We start from the raw sequence: 19,772 nt of genomic DNA on the forward strand, positions 1-19,772 counted from the left end.
ATAATAATAATACGGTTACATGTTGCTGTAGAAAGCTCACAGACGTGTTCGTATTGCTTGGCTTGCTAGTTATAGTGGTGCCATCGATAATAACAATATATAACGCAGCGGAAGAAGCAGCGTGTTGGTTTGAGTTCGGACGTAAGAGGGAGACAAACACCGTCAAAACACCTCGGCTCACTCACGAGGAAACCAAATATACCAAAATAAATGACTCCTTATCGTTGTCTTATTATATTGTAACATAATGTGCACATACATAGTTCAGCAGATGTGCAGACAGTTCAATGAATGTAATATGAAAGAGCCAGTTCACCCAAAATACAAAAGAATATTTCCTCATTACCAATGATCGTAAATGTAAATAGTCCACTTCAAGTAACGTTACCCAATACAAAGGCTGTCAATGAAATTTAATTCATGGTGCACATAGTATTAGGGAGAAAAATTGAAATAATCGAGCAGCACATTCACAGAACTGTTATTAGTTTTCCGAGGGACTACTTCCTCTGTAGTAAGCACCTCCTATCAAAATAATTTACAGTGTGTTGTGAGCATTATTCTGAGTCACAGAAGACTCTGAATACTTTCTAACTAGAAACAGTCATGTAAAGGTTATTTTGTAATTTGGGTGAAGCACACCTTTGTTGTGGCTCTGACCCCAACACCTGTCTTATCTTGATTTTCCACAAACTGTGCTATGTAAATAGGGGTTGAGCAATCGAACCGCTCCCTCCACTGAGACTAATCCTCTACTACCCTATTACCTACACTTAGGTCTGCAAAACTACAACTGTGGGACTTACAGTTATTTCAAACTTGTAGCGGCCTAAGCGACAGCAAGCGTGACTATGTTTCCTCAGGGACTACAGGTCAAAAAATGAAATCACGACACCAATGATCCACAGAACATTAACTATGATACAATTTATGTGAACTGTGTGACTCATGTTACTCATTTCCTTTTACCTCGCAAATAAAGACCACAGGCCATATTTGAATGTTATAAAATCTTTATTGATGTATACAATACTAAATTCTGAAAGGAAATGCCTGTATGTTTACAAGAAGCTTGAAACAAGTGGCAGGAGGAGTTCATTGAAACACTCGAGTGGTGGGGAATCTTCTGCTGTGAAGGAAACGTCTTTGGTTTAAGTGGGTAACTAAATGATCAGGCTTTAAAATAAGAACTCTGTAAGAACAAAGGTGGTGTTAAACACGATATCACTACCTAAAAATGATTAGAAATATCTGGTTTTTGAACTTTCTACCAACAACAAAAAACGCAGCTCTCACATATGATCCAGATGAAACGGTCTGATTTCAAAACAAATAAAAAGTGACTTTTACACACATACACAAATCTAGGTATTGCATATTTATCATTGGACAGACCGAGATATCACCAAAGTAACACATTTGCACGACTAAGCAGGAAATACAACAAAAGCCAGTCACATTTGAACCTCTACTGTACAAAGAATGCACACATAAGCCGAGTGTTCAATCCCTTTTAAGTAAAATGATTCAAACAGAGCGGAGTTAAAAAGAAAAAATATATATATACTCAGAATGACAAAGTAAAAATAAACACAGGTAACAAGTTCTTTAAAATCATTCACGTCTATTTATTTATTTTCTCCTTACAGATCCCATTGAGCAAACTGGCAGGTTAATTGTTGTAACGCATGAAGCACATACAGTGAAAGGCTTTAAGTTAAGCAATAGTTTAAACTATGTATGCTATGACATGTGCACTACTTTTCTCCTGTGTTTATTAGACCTCAATGAAGTGTGACTTTATTTATTTATTCATTAATTTTGCATAGTTAGTTCCAAAAGGTCTAAGGCATTTCAGACTCTCACAACTTTACATACGTTTACACTCTACGCCTAACCCCACGGCAACTTTATCATCCTTTCCAACAACTGAAGTTCTTTCCAACACCCACACGTGACCCCTTTCCACTACAAGCTCATGCCCAGGAGCCTCCACAGGGGGGGCGCAACACACCTGTGGCTCTACAGAGCGTCTCCCTCGTGTCCCAACAAGGAGGCCGAGAGCATGAAAAATGGGCTGAGCGGGAGTCATCCATCAGAGCTAGGAATGCCGTCCTCTGCCTTTATCCACTTCTGTGACCTCTCTAGCGTCTGGATCCGTGGCACCTAATTATTTTTAGGGAGTCCGGGCCTGTAGCTAAGGCTGGCGTAGCGCTAACGGTGTGCAACAAGAGGAAGGGCACTTTTTGAAAACTTGAGGTTGATTGTGGATGAATTTGCACGTCCTAACTTAAACGTTCTCAGCTTTGATGTCGTCGGTATCAACCCATGACTGTGCCCCATGAAGCATTGGCGGCAAAGAATTCCTCAGAAGAGGAAAAACATTTACAAATCACTCTTATCTACAAAAACAATCCATCGCTTCAGGATTGCAGTTACTCATACCAGCTTGTGCAAGGTAAAAGGCACTGTAGGAGTGTGTGTGTGTGTGTGTGTATCTAGGGGGGAGTGGATTTAGCGATGGTGCCCTGGCAAATGTATAAGATATGTTTATGTCTTAAACATATGAAGCTGAGTAAACATATCACCATGCAAGTCATGGATGGCCTGAAAAGAGAAACAAAAAGACGACTCACAAAACACCAAAGTATCATATAGTAACTCAAAACAAATTCACAGGTACAACATTCACTGTATGAAGTACACACATTCAAGGCGGGGATCGTAAAGTTACTGTTTTATGGGGTTTAAGCTGTAAATACCGAGGGAGGAGTGTGCCTCGCATAGAGAAAAACAAAAAATAATTCCTGTACATAAACATACAAATTTGCCCTGCAGAGAAGACAAAGGGCTGTCGAAGGGGCATTTAATATGTCAGTATTAAAAAGCTGCAGGGCTCTTTGTGTAATTTGTCTAGGCATACAGAGTAGCTTCTATCCTGCAACGATGTCCTAGCACAAACATGTTAACTGCTATTTGTTAATCTTTTAATTAGTGTGATTTGCAAGAACATTTAGACCCTTTCGAATGCCATTTATTGTAATTGTCTGCACCTGGAGGTTACTGACACAAATTACTAAAACACTTATTTAGTTATTGATGTACCACATGTAACTCATGTGGCATGATAGACATGTCGCTATGGAAGTAATAAACTATTTGTCGAGCGCGGGTGAAGGACAGGAGACGAGACGTCGCCGCTCAGACAACCTGAAGCATAGCCACCTGTTAGTTGAGATCTTTTCTTTTAGCGTAGGTCCAAAAGAATTTAGTAAACAACCCCTAGTTCACTACAAAACACCCCGGGGCCTTTTCACTGAAAACCCTGAACCTCCCCCATTCCGACTCGAGCACAACCTGGCAACACACTGCTTCAACGGGCAGTGGGTAGTACCACTGTTGCCAAAGATTTACTATTTTTTCACACACAAAAGAACGAATAGGCTGTTTGTCAGTGTGGAAGAAAGCTCCAGAGGCAGACAAACACAGCAGTAGGGAGAGATAGCTGGCTCAGCGCCCTGGAGATGTGCCGCTATTGAGGACATGGGCACTAGTTGATGGAGTTATGGTACATTGGTGTAATGGTGCTTTCTTTGGACAGCCCTGCTACAGGGTTTAGGAAGCACATGCACTGGATGCTGATACACGGTGAGGTCTAGCTGTTTAACCCAGTTGCTTATACAGTGTGTGTCAAGGTCTGAGGACTAAGCTGGTGATGATCAAAAGGTAGGGGTTGCAGGAATAGGTCCGAGAGTATGTTTCTGGTGTATGTGGGGGTTTATGGCAAGAAGAACGGAGGGAGGATTTGTGCCTGCTGGGTGATCACGAATGTAGAAATTTGAGCAAGAAAAGAAAGAATGGGGAAACTAGAATTACTGCTCACTAAAATCATATTAAGACACTTGCGCTACAGTAATTGTTGCTGTGGGAATCTTGACATCTGCTGCGGTCTCAACCGGGCTTTTGTGTTTCTCCATTTCTTCCTCCTCCTCTTCTTCTTCCTCCTCATCAAGCTCTGGAACTGCCAGGTCTGCAGAACGAGCGCCATTAATCTCGCACTCGATGCTCGGTGCCTCTCCGTTGATTGCCAGCTCGGCCTTCATGCTCTCTGGGGTGGAGGGACTCAGCATCTCCTGGATCTTCTCCACAACTCCCTCCTGGGTATGCACCTCGTCCAAGGGAATCTCTCCATCGAAGCTTTCCAGAGCAGGAATCTCCACGTGGGCTGCTTCTCCTGGTGAGCCCAGGTCTTGCTTGGAGGCCTCCCCGCCTCTTTCCTTCTTGATGTTAAAGGTCATGGGGTTTACCTTGAAAGAGGAGGACTTGGCGGTCGGGCTCTTGGGATGGTTCGGGGTGAGGCTCTTCCGGATTTTGTCGCGCTTCTCCGGCGGCACGATCTTGGTGGTGATCTGGTTCACCTTCTTCTCGATGGTCTGACGCGAGAAGGCCTTCTTGAGGCTGTCGACCTTCTTCAGGCTGTTGCGCTTGAACTTCTCGGCCCTCCTCTCGAATGAGCGGGACGTGCCCGGACCCATCTCGCCCTCGCACATCTCGTACTCCTCGTGGTGGACTGTGAGATCGTCGTCGTCGGAGGAGGACAGGCTGATGGTGTGGAGACCCTCATGAGCGTGGCTGCCGGCCACGGAGCCAGCCACGGAGCCGGCCACGGATGGAGCAGGGAGGATGGATTCTGCATCGTACTGGCTCGGTTGCGGGGTCTTGAGGGAGTCCTTGACGAACACACTGGAGGGGATCTCATTGTCTTCCTGTTGAGAAGCAGAGGGAAAGAAACACGACGAGGTTAGAATAAGCATAATAACCAGGAATTTTACAATTACATTGATGTTTGAATTTGTTATGGTCAGGATTAGACTTTAGGCTTCAATGTATTTCTTGACTGTTATGATCAAAGTCGAGATCTTTAAGGTGTACTTCCAAACACATACCCCCATAAACCTGTGTGTGTATATCTCTGGCCATGGTTTGGCGATTGTAAATGGCTGTCTGCTTTTAATACAACAGCAGGGGTAGTCAGCATGGGGCCCGCGAGTGCCTGGTTGCCCGCAGGGAGTAAATGGGTCGCCCGCAGGGCACGTTCTAAAAAAGCATTAGTCACTGTTATAGTTCGGTCTAGCGCTGCTATGCCTTTGGTGTTTGTTTTCTGTTCACTGAGAGTTGAACAATGTCCAAGTAATGTCCAATGCTATGCTTGTCACTGTCACTTCTTAGCCATCGTCTAATCCCAGTGGAGGTGGGGAAAGACAAATACCACAAAGACCAACCGTCACACACTACATCAACAACATTATTAATAAGGATTGTGGGGCATCAGTAAACACAAACAGACAGTCTCCTTATGTAGCTTATCAAATGCATAATACTCATTATTTAAAGCTAATTTAAATTATTCAGGAAGAGTATATCAAACAAGTTGCCCTCCAGATCACCCTCTACCCTTCAAGTAGCTCTTGTCCTCAAAAAGGTTGGTGACCTCTGACCCAGAGGGAGAGAGGGTGGGTGGGCCCACCTCCTGAGGACCGAGGAGACCAGCCTCTGCATGCCTCCCCGCTCTTCTCCTCAAGACATCTGAGGAATTCCACCTGTTTCTCTGCAGGAGCCAATCTTTTTTATGTCTCTCTCTGCCTTTCACCCCCCCCCCCCCCTTCCCATCCATGAACACCATAAACAGAGAGCAGTACACCCAATATCCACCGTTTCAATTTGTTTCTCCCCAGTCTCTTCTTCCTCCCTCTTACTTGCTGCCCATTCATCTGTGCACAATCACCCACAATCACACACATATACACAATGTTCCACTCCACTGGGGATTTATAAGCTAGAGTCCCCAGCCCCCCCCTCCCTTTCACACCCAGGAGTGAGTGGCGAGTGAAGGTGCAGCTTCACTGGTTGACATACTCCACTACACATTTGAAATGCTCAGAGAGAAAAACCCTCTCAATGACATCATGTGTAAGTACCACCTGTGGATACTTGGTTTTTGTGTTGACTAAATACATCACGTTTTTATGTTTTCAAGTTCAGGTACGCAACATGCCGATGTATGCAGTGTTGATAAAGTAATTTCCCTGAATGGTGTCCCATTGCATTACAGTAGCATCGGAACACAGGTGCCACATTGTGGCTCCGTCTTTGAATTCAAACTATCCGGATGTGTCCATAACAAGCACCGGTGTCACCACCAGTACATGTTGGAATGACATACTTTTAAACAATAGTTGTTTCTGTACAACCATGCTTGTGAGAGTGAGTCTGCATTAAAGTATGAGTGCATTTCAAAGAATGCACAGCATTGCAGCTCTTAGGACATCGTAGCGGTGCGTTAAGTGCGCACTAGGTCGTTGCAGGAGTGAGCAATGCATCTTTCCTGGGGTGTCATTAGCACATACTTAAGTACTGTGCCGACCAGATGGTCTAGAGGAGCCCTGCCTCCTGTCTGTTCTTCTCTTGACACTCAATGGTGAGTTTTTGCTTAAAAAGGACTGGCCTATTGTACCTGCAATCTGTCTTTAGCCCATTCAAGCCAATTTAGACACGCTGTTATTCGCTTATATCCTGTAACACAGGAATTGAGACTGATATGTAAATGGAACAAAACTATGGTGTTAAGTGAAGTACTCCCACAGTGAATAAAAGGTCCAATCAAAATTGTTATATTAGGGCAAAATACTATACTTGCACAAGATTTATCCATCACAAGATCTTAACAAAGTGTGCTTTATTCTCCAAAAAAAAAGTTTGCATCACTTTCTTCAATTCACTGATTGCATCTGGGGCTATTCGTAATGTCCAAATGCTGTTTCACAACAGTGTCATCAACAGCAGTCCACAGCGCTCCATAGGGTACGGAATGCTCTGGAGAGGTGGAAAGCCATGCAGATCCCCCCCTCCCTCATTAGACCACTTTGCAGACACCCGATACCTCTCGCCTTGATCTCAAACATGCAGGCATGATTCACAGTTCGGGTGTGTGCCAAGCACGTTAGGTATCTCCCAGTCAATGCTAGTAAATCTGTCAGGGCCCCGTTTACTGGGGGAAGAGAAAGAAACAATGAATATGTGCCCTTAAAAAACATACAGCACGATGTATAGCACAGTAGGAGTGTACTGGCCCTTTACTGGTGTCATTTCTAAATGATCCCAAATTATCGGTCTGATGTTCCTCCCCATGGGTAACACTTGTAAAACATCAAGGAACTGCCTTTCTGTGTGTGTGTGTGTGTGTGTGTGTGTGTGTGTGTGTGTGTGTGTGTGTGTGTGTGTGTGTGTGTGTGTGTGTGTGTGTGTCTCGATTGTTTGAGTTTCTAGTTACCGCCAACAACCACTATGGGTATCCCATCGTCCCAAAAAAAAGAAAAAACTGGGATGAACTGCAGGTTTGTAACAAAATGACAAAAGGTAGCCTCTCGGGGAAGAGCTCTGGTTACCACTGTGTGTTTGGTTTAACTGTAATTCTTCCCTTTCAGTTTTGTTCCCTGCAGCTCCCTCCTACTGTATCTGAATCAGCAGGATCCGGATGCCCCCATTTTGCCATTGGTCTGACACCGCGCCACACCCAGAGAGAACTGAGTGGATCTTAACGTGTTCAAGCAGAATCAAGTCAGAGAGCCAGGAACTATGTGGGTGACATGCCGTTGCATGAAGTTAGAAATGGCTTAAGGGTTAAAAAAAAGAAAAAAAAACACAGAATCTGACCGGTCAGGAATAGAATATGCCAATATGGCCTCTCCTGACCCTCAGTGGAACATTCCCTGATGATAAACACTAATCTTCCCTAATTGTTTGGGGGGGAGGGAGGGTGTTAAGGTTGCTGAAGATTCAAATCGTGACTCCTCTGCTCCAGTCTGGGCACGCCGTAGACTTTCTGATTTGGCTCAAACATGTTTGATATAATCTCTGTGGGTACTGCAGAGTGTGGGAGGCAACGGCTGAAACTCAAACGCCCTCCAATGAAAACCCAGCTCTCCTTCCACATACTGTGCTAGACCTGCTGTAGCAGCGCAGTTGTAATGATTGATTTACTCGTGGTGATAAACACAACCGATGCCTCACATGTCAATTTTAAATTGACGAGTCTCCATTGTTCATCATCGACTTATTTTCCCACCGGCTTTTTTTCTTCGTCTTTTATTAGCTTTGACTGGTAAAAAAAATGCTTTTGCTGTCGTTTGACTGCGCAAATAGTAACATAGGGGGAAGTGAGTGTGTCCTCAGTTTAACTCCCAACAGTCTTGGCAAGCAAGCTAGAACAAACAAAATCTTCCTAAATATCATTTGACCCAGGTTTGTCCTGTGTGTGTGTGTGTGTGTGTGTGTGTGTGTGTGTGTAGACCTCACATTCTGGCACTTGTCTCTTGGGAACCATGTTAATTAATACATCCTCTAAGCAAGCACTCATTAGCCACTGAGAATTTAAAATGTATGTGTGTGTGTGTGTGTGTGTGTGTGTGTGTGTGTGTGTGTGTGTTGGAATCTCTGTGTGCCAGTGTGTATTTGCGCAGCCACGTAGGACACCAGCCATTGTTTACGAAAAGCGTTTAAAAGAGAAAGATGAAAGTGAATTAAACTACATTCGGAGCAACCCCCCCCCCCAAAAAACAAAGTTAATTTAGTGTGACAGCCAGTTTACTGGACGGTAAAGGGCACACTCTTCAGAGATATTTTCGAACGCCCACGAAATGGCGTTCAAGATCTCATTTAACAGTTGCGTGGTAGAACTGCCATCTAATTGCAAGTCCTGTAAGGTGTTACTAAGCCAGGGCTTGTGTAAGCCGGTCTCCTGCTCCATCCGAACAGGGAGCGATCAGGGCGGGGCGGAGTGGCCACTGATTGAAGGAGCTCAGACAGGTTCACGTTACTCGGTGACTGACTGTTTATACCATTTGTGTAATGATACCCTCTACTGTTTCTCTTGCATCTGCTCTCTTGCCTTTGTTTATGTGCATGCGTGTGCATCTGCAACTGATGACAGTCCTGTCCGTCTCAGCTGTGTACTTTGTGTTTGGTGCTAATTAACTACCTTTAGCACACTATCACACTAAAGGAAGATGGTGAACATGCTACACATTATACCTCCTAAACAGCAGATGAAGAAATGCAACTGGAAGTTGCGACAGGCTGTCAGTCGTTATTGTATACATTTTGTATCGTACAATTGTGAAGAAAGAAAAAAATTCTCATGCTTTTATTTTGTAGTCAAAAAACGCTAAAGAGGAAGTGATTCTGTGGGTAACTGTTGCTGCCATGATCGAGATCTATTTCAGCATTCAGCATCTGTTTGGGGGGCCCGGCTTTGTTTCCCCAGAGTTGTTGTAGCATGTGACCCAGGCGGCAAACTCCGGTTTTGCCGAGTGAAGCCGATACGGAAGCGTCTTAAAACGTGCATTCTCTCCTGACCGGCAGGGGCCAGATTGTATAGAAGTCTATGAGAAAATGACTCTACTTCTCACTTGATGTATTACCTCGGCTTCAAAACAAACCAATGGGTGACGTCAAGATGACTACGTCCACTTCTTATATACGGTCTATGATGTCACCGGAGAAAAACTAAATCGCTTATATGTAAAACGTCGTCGTTGTGTGGAAAGTATGCTTGAACACAAAAAGCACTATCACCTGTCAAAATGGCCCGTTTAAACATTATTATCATATTTCAGTTCAACCGTCATTTGTACTAAAGCAAGCAAGATGAACAGGTGTGTTTTCCTGCCCCTTGAGATGATAAATGGAGGTTTTCTAAATCCCAACAGGCCGGGTTAGTACAGGTGTGTTGGCACAGTGAGTCAGGTGCCTCCGGCTCTGGTGGACCGCGCCAAAGAGAGGTCACACGTCAACCAACACACACACACACACACACACACACACACACACACACACACACGCAGAAATGCATGTGTGCACACATTCGCTACTGCCAAGCCCCTGCAATTATTTTGTTTCAGAATTTTAAAGACAGGAGGCGTAGTTTGTAAAAACAGGCAGAAAAAGAGGTTGAATATGTTTAAGATGCTTCATATTGGTTGAGGGACTTTTTTTGCACTGCACATTTCAAACATAAGGCCTCTGAATATCCCTCCCCCATTTTTTATTTGTCCATCCTCCCCATCTGTAATACAACCTACCATCATTCAATATGCCCAACACAGCCTAGTCCCTGCCCCCTCTCACACACGCTCAAACACACACACACACACACACACACACACACACACACACACACACACACACACCTTCAGTCATTCAGTGTCCACCTGAAACACTTGTGATTGTGCAGTGAGGTGTTTTACAGTTAACCCCAGCATATTGCGTAACGAAGCCCCCCCCCACCCCCACCCCCACCAAAATGTGCACGGAGAGCCATCTGTGGACAGAGGAAGGAAGGAGGAAAGGAAGGAGAGGAAATGGAATTCTGCTTTTTGTCATGGGAGTGGGTAACATGATAAACTTACAATGTGCACACTGTGCATTGGCCTCTATATACGCTGCCTTGCACTTTTAATTGTACAAACAAATGATATACTAACTGCTACGATCTTAGCCCAACACCATACCACCATAACAAGTGTGCTCAAATTGTGATAAATGTGATTCCAAGTATCATAAATCAGCCACTTCATGCTAATACTGAATCATGCCCCTTGGCCCATTACCCATAAAGCTTTGCATAACAAGCTATGGCATTCTTTCCCATGCACACCCCTCCCGTATCTGCCTCACTGAAAGAGAAAAAAAAAAAAAAACAACAACAAAAAAACTGACCTCGCAAGCTTGCGTAATCACACAGCACAATAACCAATTCAACCAATGTCATGCTGACGTGCCGGCAGAACGGAGATCGTGGCAAACTAGAGAGGCGCCGATTATTCCTGATGACACAGACGATGATGCAGGGCGTCTGCTCACTCAGCCCGTAATTTACAGCAGAGCGGTCCTTGCACTTTGCAGCATGATGCTTTTCATGTTATGCGATGTTATGCTCCCCAGTTCTCAAAATTACATTTTGTACACGGCATGGTATTCATTTTAATAACCACATGGTTTGCTGGTGCTCCTCGCCGCTTCCTGCACATCCATCTACACCACACCGGTGAACCCGTGTGTGATGAATGAGGTAAAACGTCTTCAGCCGTGTCACGACACATTCCTGCAATTTGACGGTTCTCATCGCTCCTGTTTTCGCTCCGTGGACGTGTTAATCTCATTTAGCTGAAACCTCCCAACACCCCTCTTTGCACATTGTTTCAGCACAATCCCCAATCTGAGCGTATCAGAACCATTGTTTGATAAGGGCTGCGTGGAGACAAGGTAAGGCCGCCACCAATTGTGAAAATGTTTACCCCGGACGGAGGTCAAAGGGCGTAGAGAGTCCGCAGAGAAGCTCGGAAGTCGTCGTGTTATCTCAACACGTCGTATTTTCACGTTGTATTTAAAAAAGGGCAGAGAAATAAGGACACCGGGATCCAGCATGGCTATTGTTTTCCCCTTTCCTGCCGTGGACGCTGTGGCCTTGGCCAGCGGATTGGATCACGGACGCCGAGGTTTGAAAAGTCGAGAAGGAGCAGACACGTTGATGAGGAGAGAAAATATGGGAGGTGACAGGAAGAGTCAAAAGAGGATAGTTTCATGTTTTTTTTTTTTATTGTTTCATAGGACCTTGAGCTTCTTTGGCAGAATACCAGCGTGAAAACAACCTCCCAGCAGTTTTGTTAACCATTTAGACAACTCTATTCCTTCATCTATCGTGTAATGCCGTGAGAGCGTGAAAGAGACAAAGCTCAAAAGAATCAAGAGTGAAAAAGAGCATGTGAGTACAAGTGAGCTTCATGTCATTACCTAATCAATGCCTGCGGCGTCACAAAAAACATGCGCAAAATATGCGCTCTTGGCCGTTCCGAAGCAAAGAGAGTGCAGTGCATCATGGGATACGCTGGGAGGCTAAACTATCTTAAGAGCTGCCACCTTTATTTATCTTTGTATACACAGCTTGGTTTTATCGTCCCCCATTACTTCGCATATTCTTTTATAGCGACAGCTTTTAGTTTGTGGCAAATGAAAACGACATAAAAGCCGACATGATTAAAAGAACAAGTCGAATAGTCAGTCTGTTCGCGGGGTCTCGTCCAGGATTTGTAACACCGTCAGCACTTTTCTGTGTCAATGAAGCTGTTACAACTAGTCTGCCACTGCAGGAATCTGTGGTTTACAAACTTTGCCTCACAGACTGAAGCGGTTGAGCAGACTTGTCAAACCTGAATGTGACGTGACGCTGAAGAGCAAGCACTTATGGTAATGCTTTCCAATCCACATGCATGTCTTTCGCCCATACTTGCTCAAGTAGAATCTCTTATCCAAACTCACTCTTTTCGCGTTATCATTAATCAACAAATACAGAGCAAGTTTGGTCTTTTTCACCTTCTGCCCATCATTTTTCACCCTTTATTTATCTCTCTTTTACACGTCTCCGCTCTTTATTTCATGCTTAAAATCTCACTTACAACTTGTAGATTGTGATATTTCTGACCAAAATATTCTCTTTAAACTCCAGACTTGTAGATGTGGTCCTCATAGTATCACGTACCGTAACCCAATAAGCCAGTCCAAGTGAGCCACCATGCACAATACCAGAGCCCTGAACCTGTGGGCTGTGCTTTCTCTACTGTGACAAACAGTTTGCCATGAAAAAGGTCTATTACAATCTCATTTCCTTCCATTTTAACTGGGATATTCTAGAACAAAACGGGATATTTGGACTATTGTTCACCATCGATGTAATTTACACTCGACAAGTAGCTAGCTGATAGCTACTTGTCTAAACAAAGCTGTGATACAAATCAGCTACATTGTTTGTTTAAAAGCTGCATTCACGTAACTTCAAAGCCTGCGTCACACGTCACAGTTTTTGTATTCAGTACGAGTAGAATTGGAAAAGGAGACATTGTGGTTAAACAAGCAGCCAGATATGATCAAGTATTGACTGACCATTATTAGCTTCAATAGCTAGCTAGGCCCTGTCCTCACATTGAGGCTGTACAGTTCACACACCCTCCAACTCTGAACAAAAACCCACAACCCACAATGTAGGCTAACACTGGCTAATGTTAGAGGACACAACATGTAAATCCACTTTTGGAATCACTAGCATGCGCATTTCTTAACGTTTTGTGGAATCTAGCTGCTTCCCACCACGAGCGCAAAGCTAACACGTCTCATGAATGTCTCTGCACTTAGCGCACCGGCACAAATTTAAGCTACGTTGGATGTTTCTGCTTTTTCGGTCAGAGCAAGTGATGCAGTATATCGAGCGAGGGTTATTGAAAGTTACGTGGTACAAAAGTTACGTGGTAAGCATGAAAGTCCACGAAGGGTGGTGGGGTTGGTCTATGGCTCAAGAAAACGCAGAAGTTTCACCTACGAGACCATTTTTCGTGTCAAAGTAAACATTGACTCTACACTTTTTAGGTAAAGTTGTTGCGCTTGTTACATACAAAATGTAAGCTAAGAGTGGTTGTTGTTCATTTACATTAGTTACGTTGTTATTTTAATTTAACACAAACTGTGACGTTATTTTCAAACTTTAACAGAGAGGTTTTGATGCCCAATCTAAACCAATCATTTCACAACGTCATTGTGCATTTCTGCAAGCGTGAGGCTGATATTAACTTTTTCTTTAGTACACAAACATTGAGATTCAACATATCCCGTGGTTTGCGCAAACATACAATGCCAACATTGTTTCTGGCCACTGGGTAGCATAATTGTAATGCAGGCTTAATGAAAAAGACAGTGTCACATAGTATTTCTTTATGTAACCATTACATTACATTACATTACAGTCATTTAGCAGACGCTTTTATCCAAAGCGACTTACAATAAGTGCATCAACATTGGTAATCAAAAGAACTACTAGTCACCAGAAGTCATAAGTACACCGTGGCGTTATTTAATGTTTCTGGACAGTGGTGGCAATAGCTGTAAAATCACAGTTACTTTGAGTCAACTACCCTATTACTTGAAACCTCTCCGTCAATTAAAGCTTGGTAAAATGTGGCCCCAGAATGTTTGAATGCAGTGAAACAGCTAGCACTGCTTTAGGCTACAAGGTGGTGCTATATATCACCTGGTGGAAGCACACACACACACACACACACACACACACACACACACACACACACACACACACACACACAACTGAGCTGTAGCCTGGAGCCAGCGGCCTGCTCCAACCTGTGGGAATGGATATGATTTTATAACGGAAGATTCTGCACTGAACACACGCAATATGTGCGCTATAATTACAATCAAATATCACATTGCCTTTGAACGTATTGCATTGGATGAGCCTGAATAAGTCCTCTGTACTTAAGTTTAACTCTTAAGGTTTCTTTCGTTGCAAAGCTCCCCTTGTGTCACATTGGATTTGTATGCACAAGATGGGATCCAAAGGGATCGGTTAGAGCCGACTTATTTATTCTGCCATTATTAAGCTTTGTTTACCTTCAGAGTTATGCGCTTCGAGTCACTCAGCTTAAAAAGGTAAGAGCTTGGGGCGAGGCCAGGAACATAACTACCAGTTTGTCCTCCATCTCAGGGCATGAGTGTGGATAAACAGCTTTTACTTCCTGCTGCTGAAAGTTGAGATTAAGTCACAACCTTTGGTTAAGTGTCGATGTACGTAGCGCTGTGACGATCAGTAGCAAAGCAAACACTAAAAAATGACAATGAGCGTAGTGAAGCCAATCACTCAAAAACCTTTCAGCCGTTGTGAACGTCTTCTGTACTGCACAATGAGTCACGATGTGAACGTTTCACAATCGAGGAATTTATTTCAACTTACAGACGCAGAAGACACAAGAAGCCTGTTGCAGTCGTCGTGCAACAGGCTTTTACGTCGTTTACTTTGGCCAGGGTAGTGTGTTTCTCTTCCCTTGCATATGTGATATGAATGTTCTTTGATAGTGTGCGAGAGCTCCGCCTGTTGTCACTCCCTGCCAGTCTGCGATTAGGGGTCACAAAAACACACACCATCACCACACAAACCCCCAGCCCACTTCGCTGCTAAACATCCAGCAAAACTCTGAACAGGGCCCGCGTGTGCAAGACAAGGGGGGGGGGCTGAACGCAATTCTCACGGTGTTCAAAATCAATTTGCCTGGCTGACTTGTTTGTTGTGATGAATTTCCCCTGTGGAATAAACACAGATGGAGAGATTAGGATCTACTCAGAAATAAAAATGACTTCAGTCGCAGGAAATGAAATTCCAAATATACCGTGTATTTTGCGTAGCATGCCACGCCGATGCAATTAAGATAAGTTGTAAGATCCCCAGGGCTGCTGACCGTTGATATTTAAAAAAATGTAAAAAACTCAGGTAATGAGCCTTTGGAATTAATCTGTGTGACCAGTAGAATAACGAGAAAATACCCGCAATTCAACGAGAAACGTTTTACCTTTCCAAACAGTAATCACCAAAACAATTTCTACTCACTGGAACCTCAGATGGTTGGGAATTGTGTATGCTGTGTGTGTGTGTGTGTGTGTGTGTGTGTGTGTGTGTGTGTGTGTGTGTGTGTGTGTGTGTGTGTGTGTGTTCAAGAGACAAGGCCCGGAGAGGGGTGGGCCATGCGGGGACAGGAAAAGCACTGGTGCACAAAAAACAAACAAACAAGGGCCAAGCATCAGTAATTAAGTCCTCATTAGTCCTTGTTATGTACAGGAACGCGGCGAAGCAGCAGACAGCGCTGCCATTTCTGACTGACCGCGGCCAAATCCTGGAGTGGGTACAGACCCCTGTTCCCTCTAACAGCGGGCGTTTACCCATAAACCCTCTGTGTTTCCACCTCAGCTGGCACGTACAGGGTGATGAGTGTTCTGGATCAATTTTTTGTCGAGCTGGGAGAAGGAGGAGGGCCCCTCGGCCAATGGCTACGGGGCCAATAGGGAGAGTTTGGCTCTTGGGTGTGCAGCAAACGTGCGTTATCAAAGAGTAGCGTGCAGCATGTGCTTTCAGGCGGTCTCAGGGAATCAGGACAGGTGGCTGGACCAAAGACGGAGCAACAAAAAGTGGTCACATGCAAGCTGGATTTTGTGCGAAAGATAAAGAAGCAGTGGGAGGGAGCAATAAGAGGAGTGAGAAAGAGTCAGACATTCAAACATAAACCAAAAGATATCAGACAAGAAAATTAGAGCACAGCACCAGATGGAGAAAATCCAGAACGAAAAATAAAAGAGATGAGATTAGGTGAGGCAGAAAGTGACGGACACAGAGAAGAGTCAACACAAGCTCAGGGAGGGGAAGGAACAAGAGCTGAACAGTTCTTTTATTTCCTGCTCCTGCTCCCCCTCAGGCGTGCCAAGTCTCATTTACCAGCTCTGTAACTGCATACACCTGACCCAACACAACAGCCAAGCATCCACTGTGCGAGTTGCACGCACACACATGCTGTCCACACATACCTGGCCCTACTACAGCCATCTGCCAACGCGCCACTTTTGAGTTGGACTCAAAAAAAACTGCGGAAGTCAGGACTTTTAACTTGTGCATGGCATTCCTAATGTATTAAGTACACTTTAAAGTATTCTCAAACATGCTCTCATAATATTAACGTAATAGATAAAGTACAAAACACTGGTTTAAACCCATTAACATGATGCACAGAAGGGAGAAAAACAATGAGATATTTGCAGCCGGAAGCACCTAACGTGACAAATCCAAAGGATTCATGGGATTTCACGATGCATTGAAAACATCGTGAAATCCCCTATCTCTAAAGCATGAGGAACACTTCTTTCTAGCACATGAAGACCGACCGATTCAATCGAATCGATCCGCGCTGCCTCGCCCACTCGGCCACCTCATTGCAGAGTGAGGTCTTGGCACCTGTTGCGTTTGAACAACAGAGCTTCAGTACCTGGGAAACCAGATAACAGCGGTGGTTAAAAGCTCTCAGCGGCTCTGGCTGTGTCAACAATGGCTCCCCTTTTGCTGCCCGGGTATACACTTGCACACACATGCTCAGGCTCAGACGCACCCACCCCCACACACACACACACACACACACACACACACACACACACACACACACACACACACACACACACACACACACACACACGGAAGCATGAAAAATCATGCACTCAAGCATACACAAAGCATACTTGGAGACCATGTGGGGGGGGTTGATGGGTTAATTTGAAATGCATCTGTCAAATACAATATAGAACTGCTTCCATCCTGCGCGGCAACCACATGATAATCATGCTGCGCATCAAGAAGGCAGGTTAAAGTTATCTCCGACATTCTGTGTCGACAGAAGTTAACGACCATTTTTTGTGGAGATAAGTAAGTCATTTCCTGGTGATTCAGGAGGGTTATTGCTTCTTTTTTTTTTTTTTGTGCCAGTGAAGAGTTTTTGCCCCCACAGGTGTGTGATGTGGCAGGTGAAGTGGTAAATCCATCTAAAGGCCATCTGAATTATGACTGGGGGGCGTAAACAGATCTAGACAAAGTCAGTGTCTGAGCCCTCCTCCATTATCCTCTGTAGCTCCATTCCCAGACACACCCTTCTTCCACACACACACACACACACACACACACACACACACACACACACACACACACACACACACACACACACACACGTATTAGATCTGTTAAGATCGTAATTTCAAAAATAAGATAATATCTAGCATTTGTACACTTCTTTTAGTAGAGGCGTGTTTAGAATATCATTCAAGGGTCAGAAAACAGCAAACAGCTCCCCCCCACCCCACCCCACCCCACACACACACCATTGGTGAACTGAGCTCTACAGGTTGCCTTAGTCCTGTTCAACGAGTTTCAAGGCGTTCAAAATGTAATGAAGTGCTGCTCGACTACAGCAAATCATGTGTCGGTGCCAAGCAGGAACACATCTGACACACCCACTGCTGCAGTCAAATCTGAATGCAAATATGACTTTTACACACACACACACACACACACACACACACACACACACACACACACACACACACACACACTTGAATGAGGCCTCATGAAGTTAATAATGCAAATACGTTCTTTGTTTTATATATATATATATATATATATATATATATATATATATATATATATATATATATATATATATAAATATAACATGCCTAACCCTTAAAGGTAGTCCGGTCATTTAGTTTTACATTTTATAAAGTTGGGGGACTCGCCAGAGACACATTAAAACGAGAATGATCACAATTGAAAGAGCAGAAGCCTCGTGTGGGTTAAGCTCCAAAAGACTGGATCATACATTTCCCATAATGCATCTCTTACATTAGATGCTAGCAAGTTGGCCCCCACACCTCCTGTTTGTATCTAGACCTCTATTAACTACAATTATTACTCTGAGCTGAGACAACCCCAATGACATCACTATGACATCACCGGGGTTATTTTTTTCAGGCTATTCTTTTGGACTTTTGGAGAACCAGATGAGACAATGTGAACTACTTAACATAGGCTGAGTAGTGCTCCTTCTGACGAGTAAAATTAACCTAAATCAATGGAGTGCCCATTTAATATTCCAACACTTTAATACAACTTTATTGCATGTATTTGGGCTGTAATAAGCTACTAAAGAATCTTTGTGACATTGAGTGCCACTATGCTTTTGTTCCTCTCTTCCTATCACCGTGTTCCCTCACCTGGAAGATGATCACTTTAAAGTGGTTCCTCTTCAGCAGGTGGCTGTGGTTCGCCTCCAGCTTCTTCACCTGGACCGCCTGCTTATCCATGCGCTCCCTCACGTCCTTCAGGTGCCCGCTCACTTTGCGGGAGCGCTCGAGCAGCTTGCTGACGCTGTTGGAGGTGCCGATGTGGGTCTTGGACAGGCGGGTCACGTCCCCCTGCACGACCCGCACGGCGCCCTCCAGGTCGGCCTGCCGCTGCTCCATCCGCTGCTGGTTGTCCTGCACCGCCTCCAGCATGTTCACCAGCTTGTCCAGCAGCGCCACCACGGTGATGGCGCTCACCTGGCCGCGGTCGACCGGGCTGCCCGGCGCCACCGCTGCGGTCGGGCTGGTCGGGATTTTCAAGCCCAGCCGGGAGAGGGTGCCGGTCGGGGTCGGGGAGGACGGGGCGGAGGACGGGGTGAAGCTCGGGATGAGGAGCTCCGTGTTTTCGGGCTGCTGCTGCGGGATGGTATGGGTGCTGCCGGAGACGCTGCTGGGCTCGGCGTGGGACGCGTTGTCTTCCATGGTTCACAGGTGCTCAAATGTCCCGCTTTAATTGGGGGTAATTCACCTGAACACGGAGCAGTTTAGCGGTAGTTTTACTGTCTCGTGACGCAGCTGCCACTTGGTCCAGCTGAGAACTGAAGGCGGGGTGATGTTACTTGTTGGAGTTAAATCGGCGTCCACGCCCCTTTTCTGTCTGTCCGTCTGCCCGCGCGCTCACATAGACACGCTGTGAACTTTCAAAAACACCTCCCCTGCAAGCCAAAGGGAGGGGCGTGGTTGCCATGGAGACGGCGCAGGCCTAGCCCTATTGACAGAATAGAGGTGAGGTTGGTGTGTGTGTGTGTGTGTGTGTGTGTGTGTGTGTGTGTGTGTGTGTGTGTGTGTGTGTATGTGTGTGTGTGTCATTTTCTTGTATGCTGGCTTGCTTTGTGTTTTTGTGTGGCTGACAACCATTTCACTTTGTGCATGCCTGGCTGCATTTCCATAAATATGTGTGGAGGCCAGTTTTGTTTACTGCACTCGCTGGTGTGTGTTTTTGTATT

General features: G+C 44.8%; 1 protein-coding gene across 1 annotated transcript; it reads right to left on the minus strand.

The window, feature by feature from the left end:
* Positions 1–995: 995 nt before the first annotated feature.
* On the minus strand, positions 996–19,351 carry cavin2a (caveolae associated protein 2a). Its single transcript, XM_068705157.1, has 2 exons — positions 18,697–19,351; positions 996–4,766 (listed from the first exon to the last, which is right to left on the minus strand). Exons 1-2 carry the CDS (start codon positions 19,246–19,248, stop codon positions 3,894–3,896), a joined length of 1,425 nt encoding a protein of 474 aa, XP_068561258.1. The 5' UTR covers positions 19,249–19,351; the 3' UTR covers positions 996–3,893.
* Positions 19,352–19,772: the final 421 nt, after the last annotated feature.

Source organism: Cebidichthys violaceus, unplaced genomic scaffold (genome assembly GCF_023349555.1).
Source record: "Cebidichthys violaceus isolate CVI_PGR_0920_01 unplaced genomic scaffold, fCebVio1.0.p SCAF_11, whole genome shotgun sequence".
Taxonomy (NCBI): Eukaryota; Metazoa; Chordata; class Actinopteri; order Perciformes; family Stichaeidae; genus Cebidichthys; species Cebidichthys violaceus.

What these genes read in the sequence shown, in the direction of transcription:
- cavin2a (XM_068705157.1), bottom strand. Translation starts at nt 19,248, where the DNA reads ATGGAAGACAACGCGTCCCACGCCGAGCCCAGCAGCGTCTCCGGCAGC. An exon ending in TTAAAGTGATCATCTTCCAG is followed by an intron (nt 4,767 to 18,696) that starts GTGAGGGAACAC and finishes GCTTCTCAACAG; the next exon opens with GAAGACAATGAGATCCCCTC.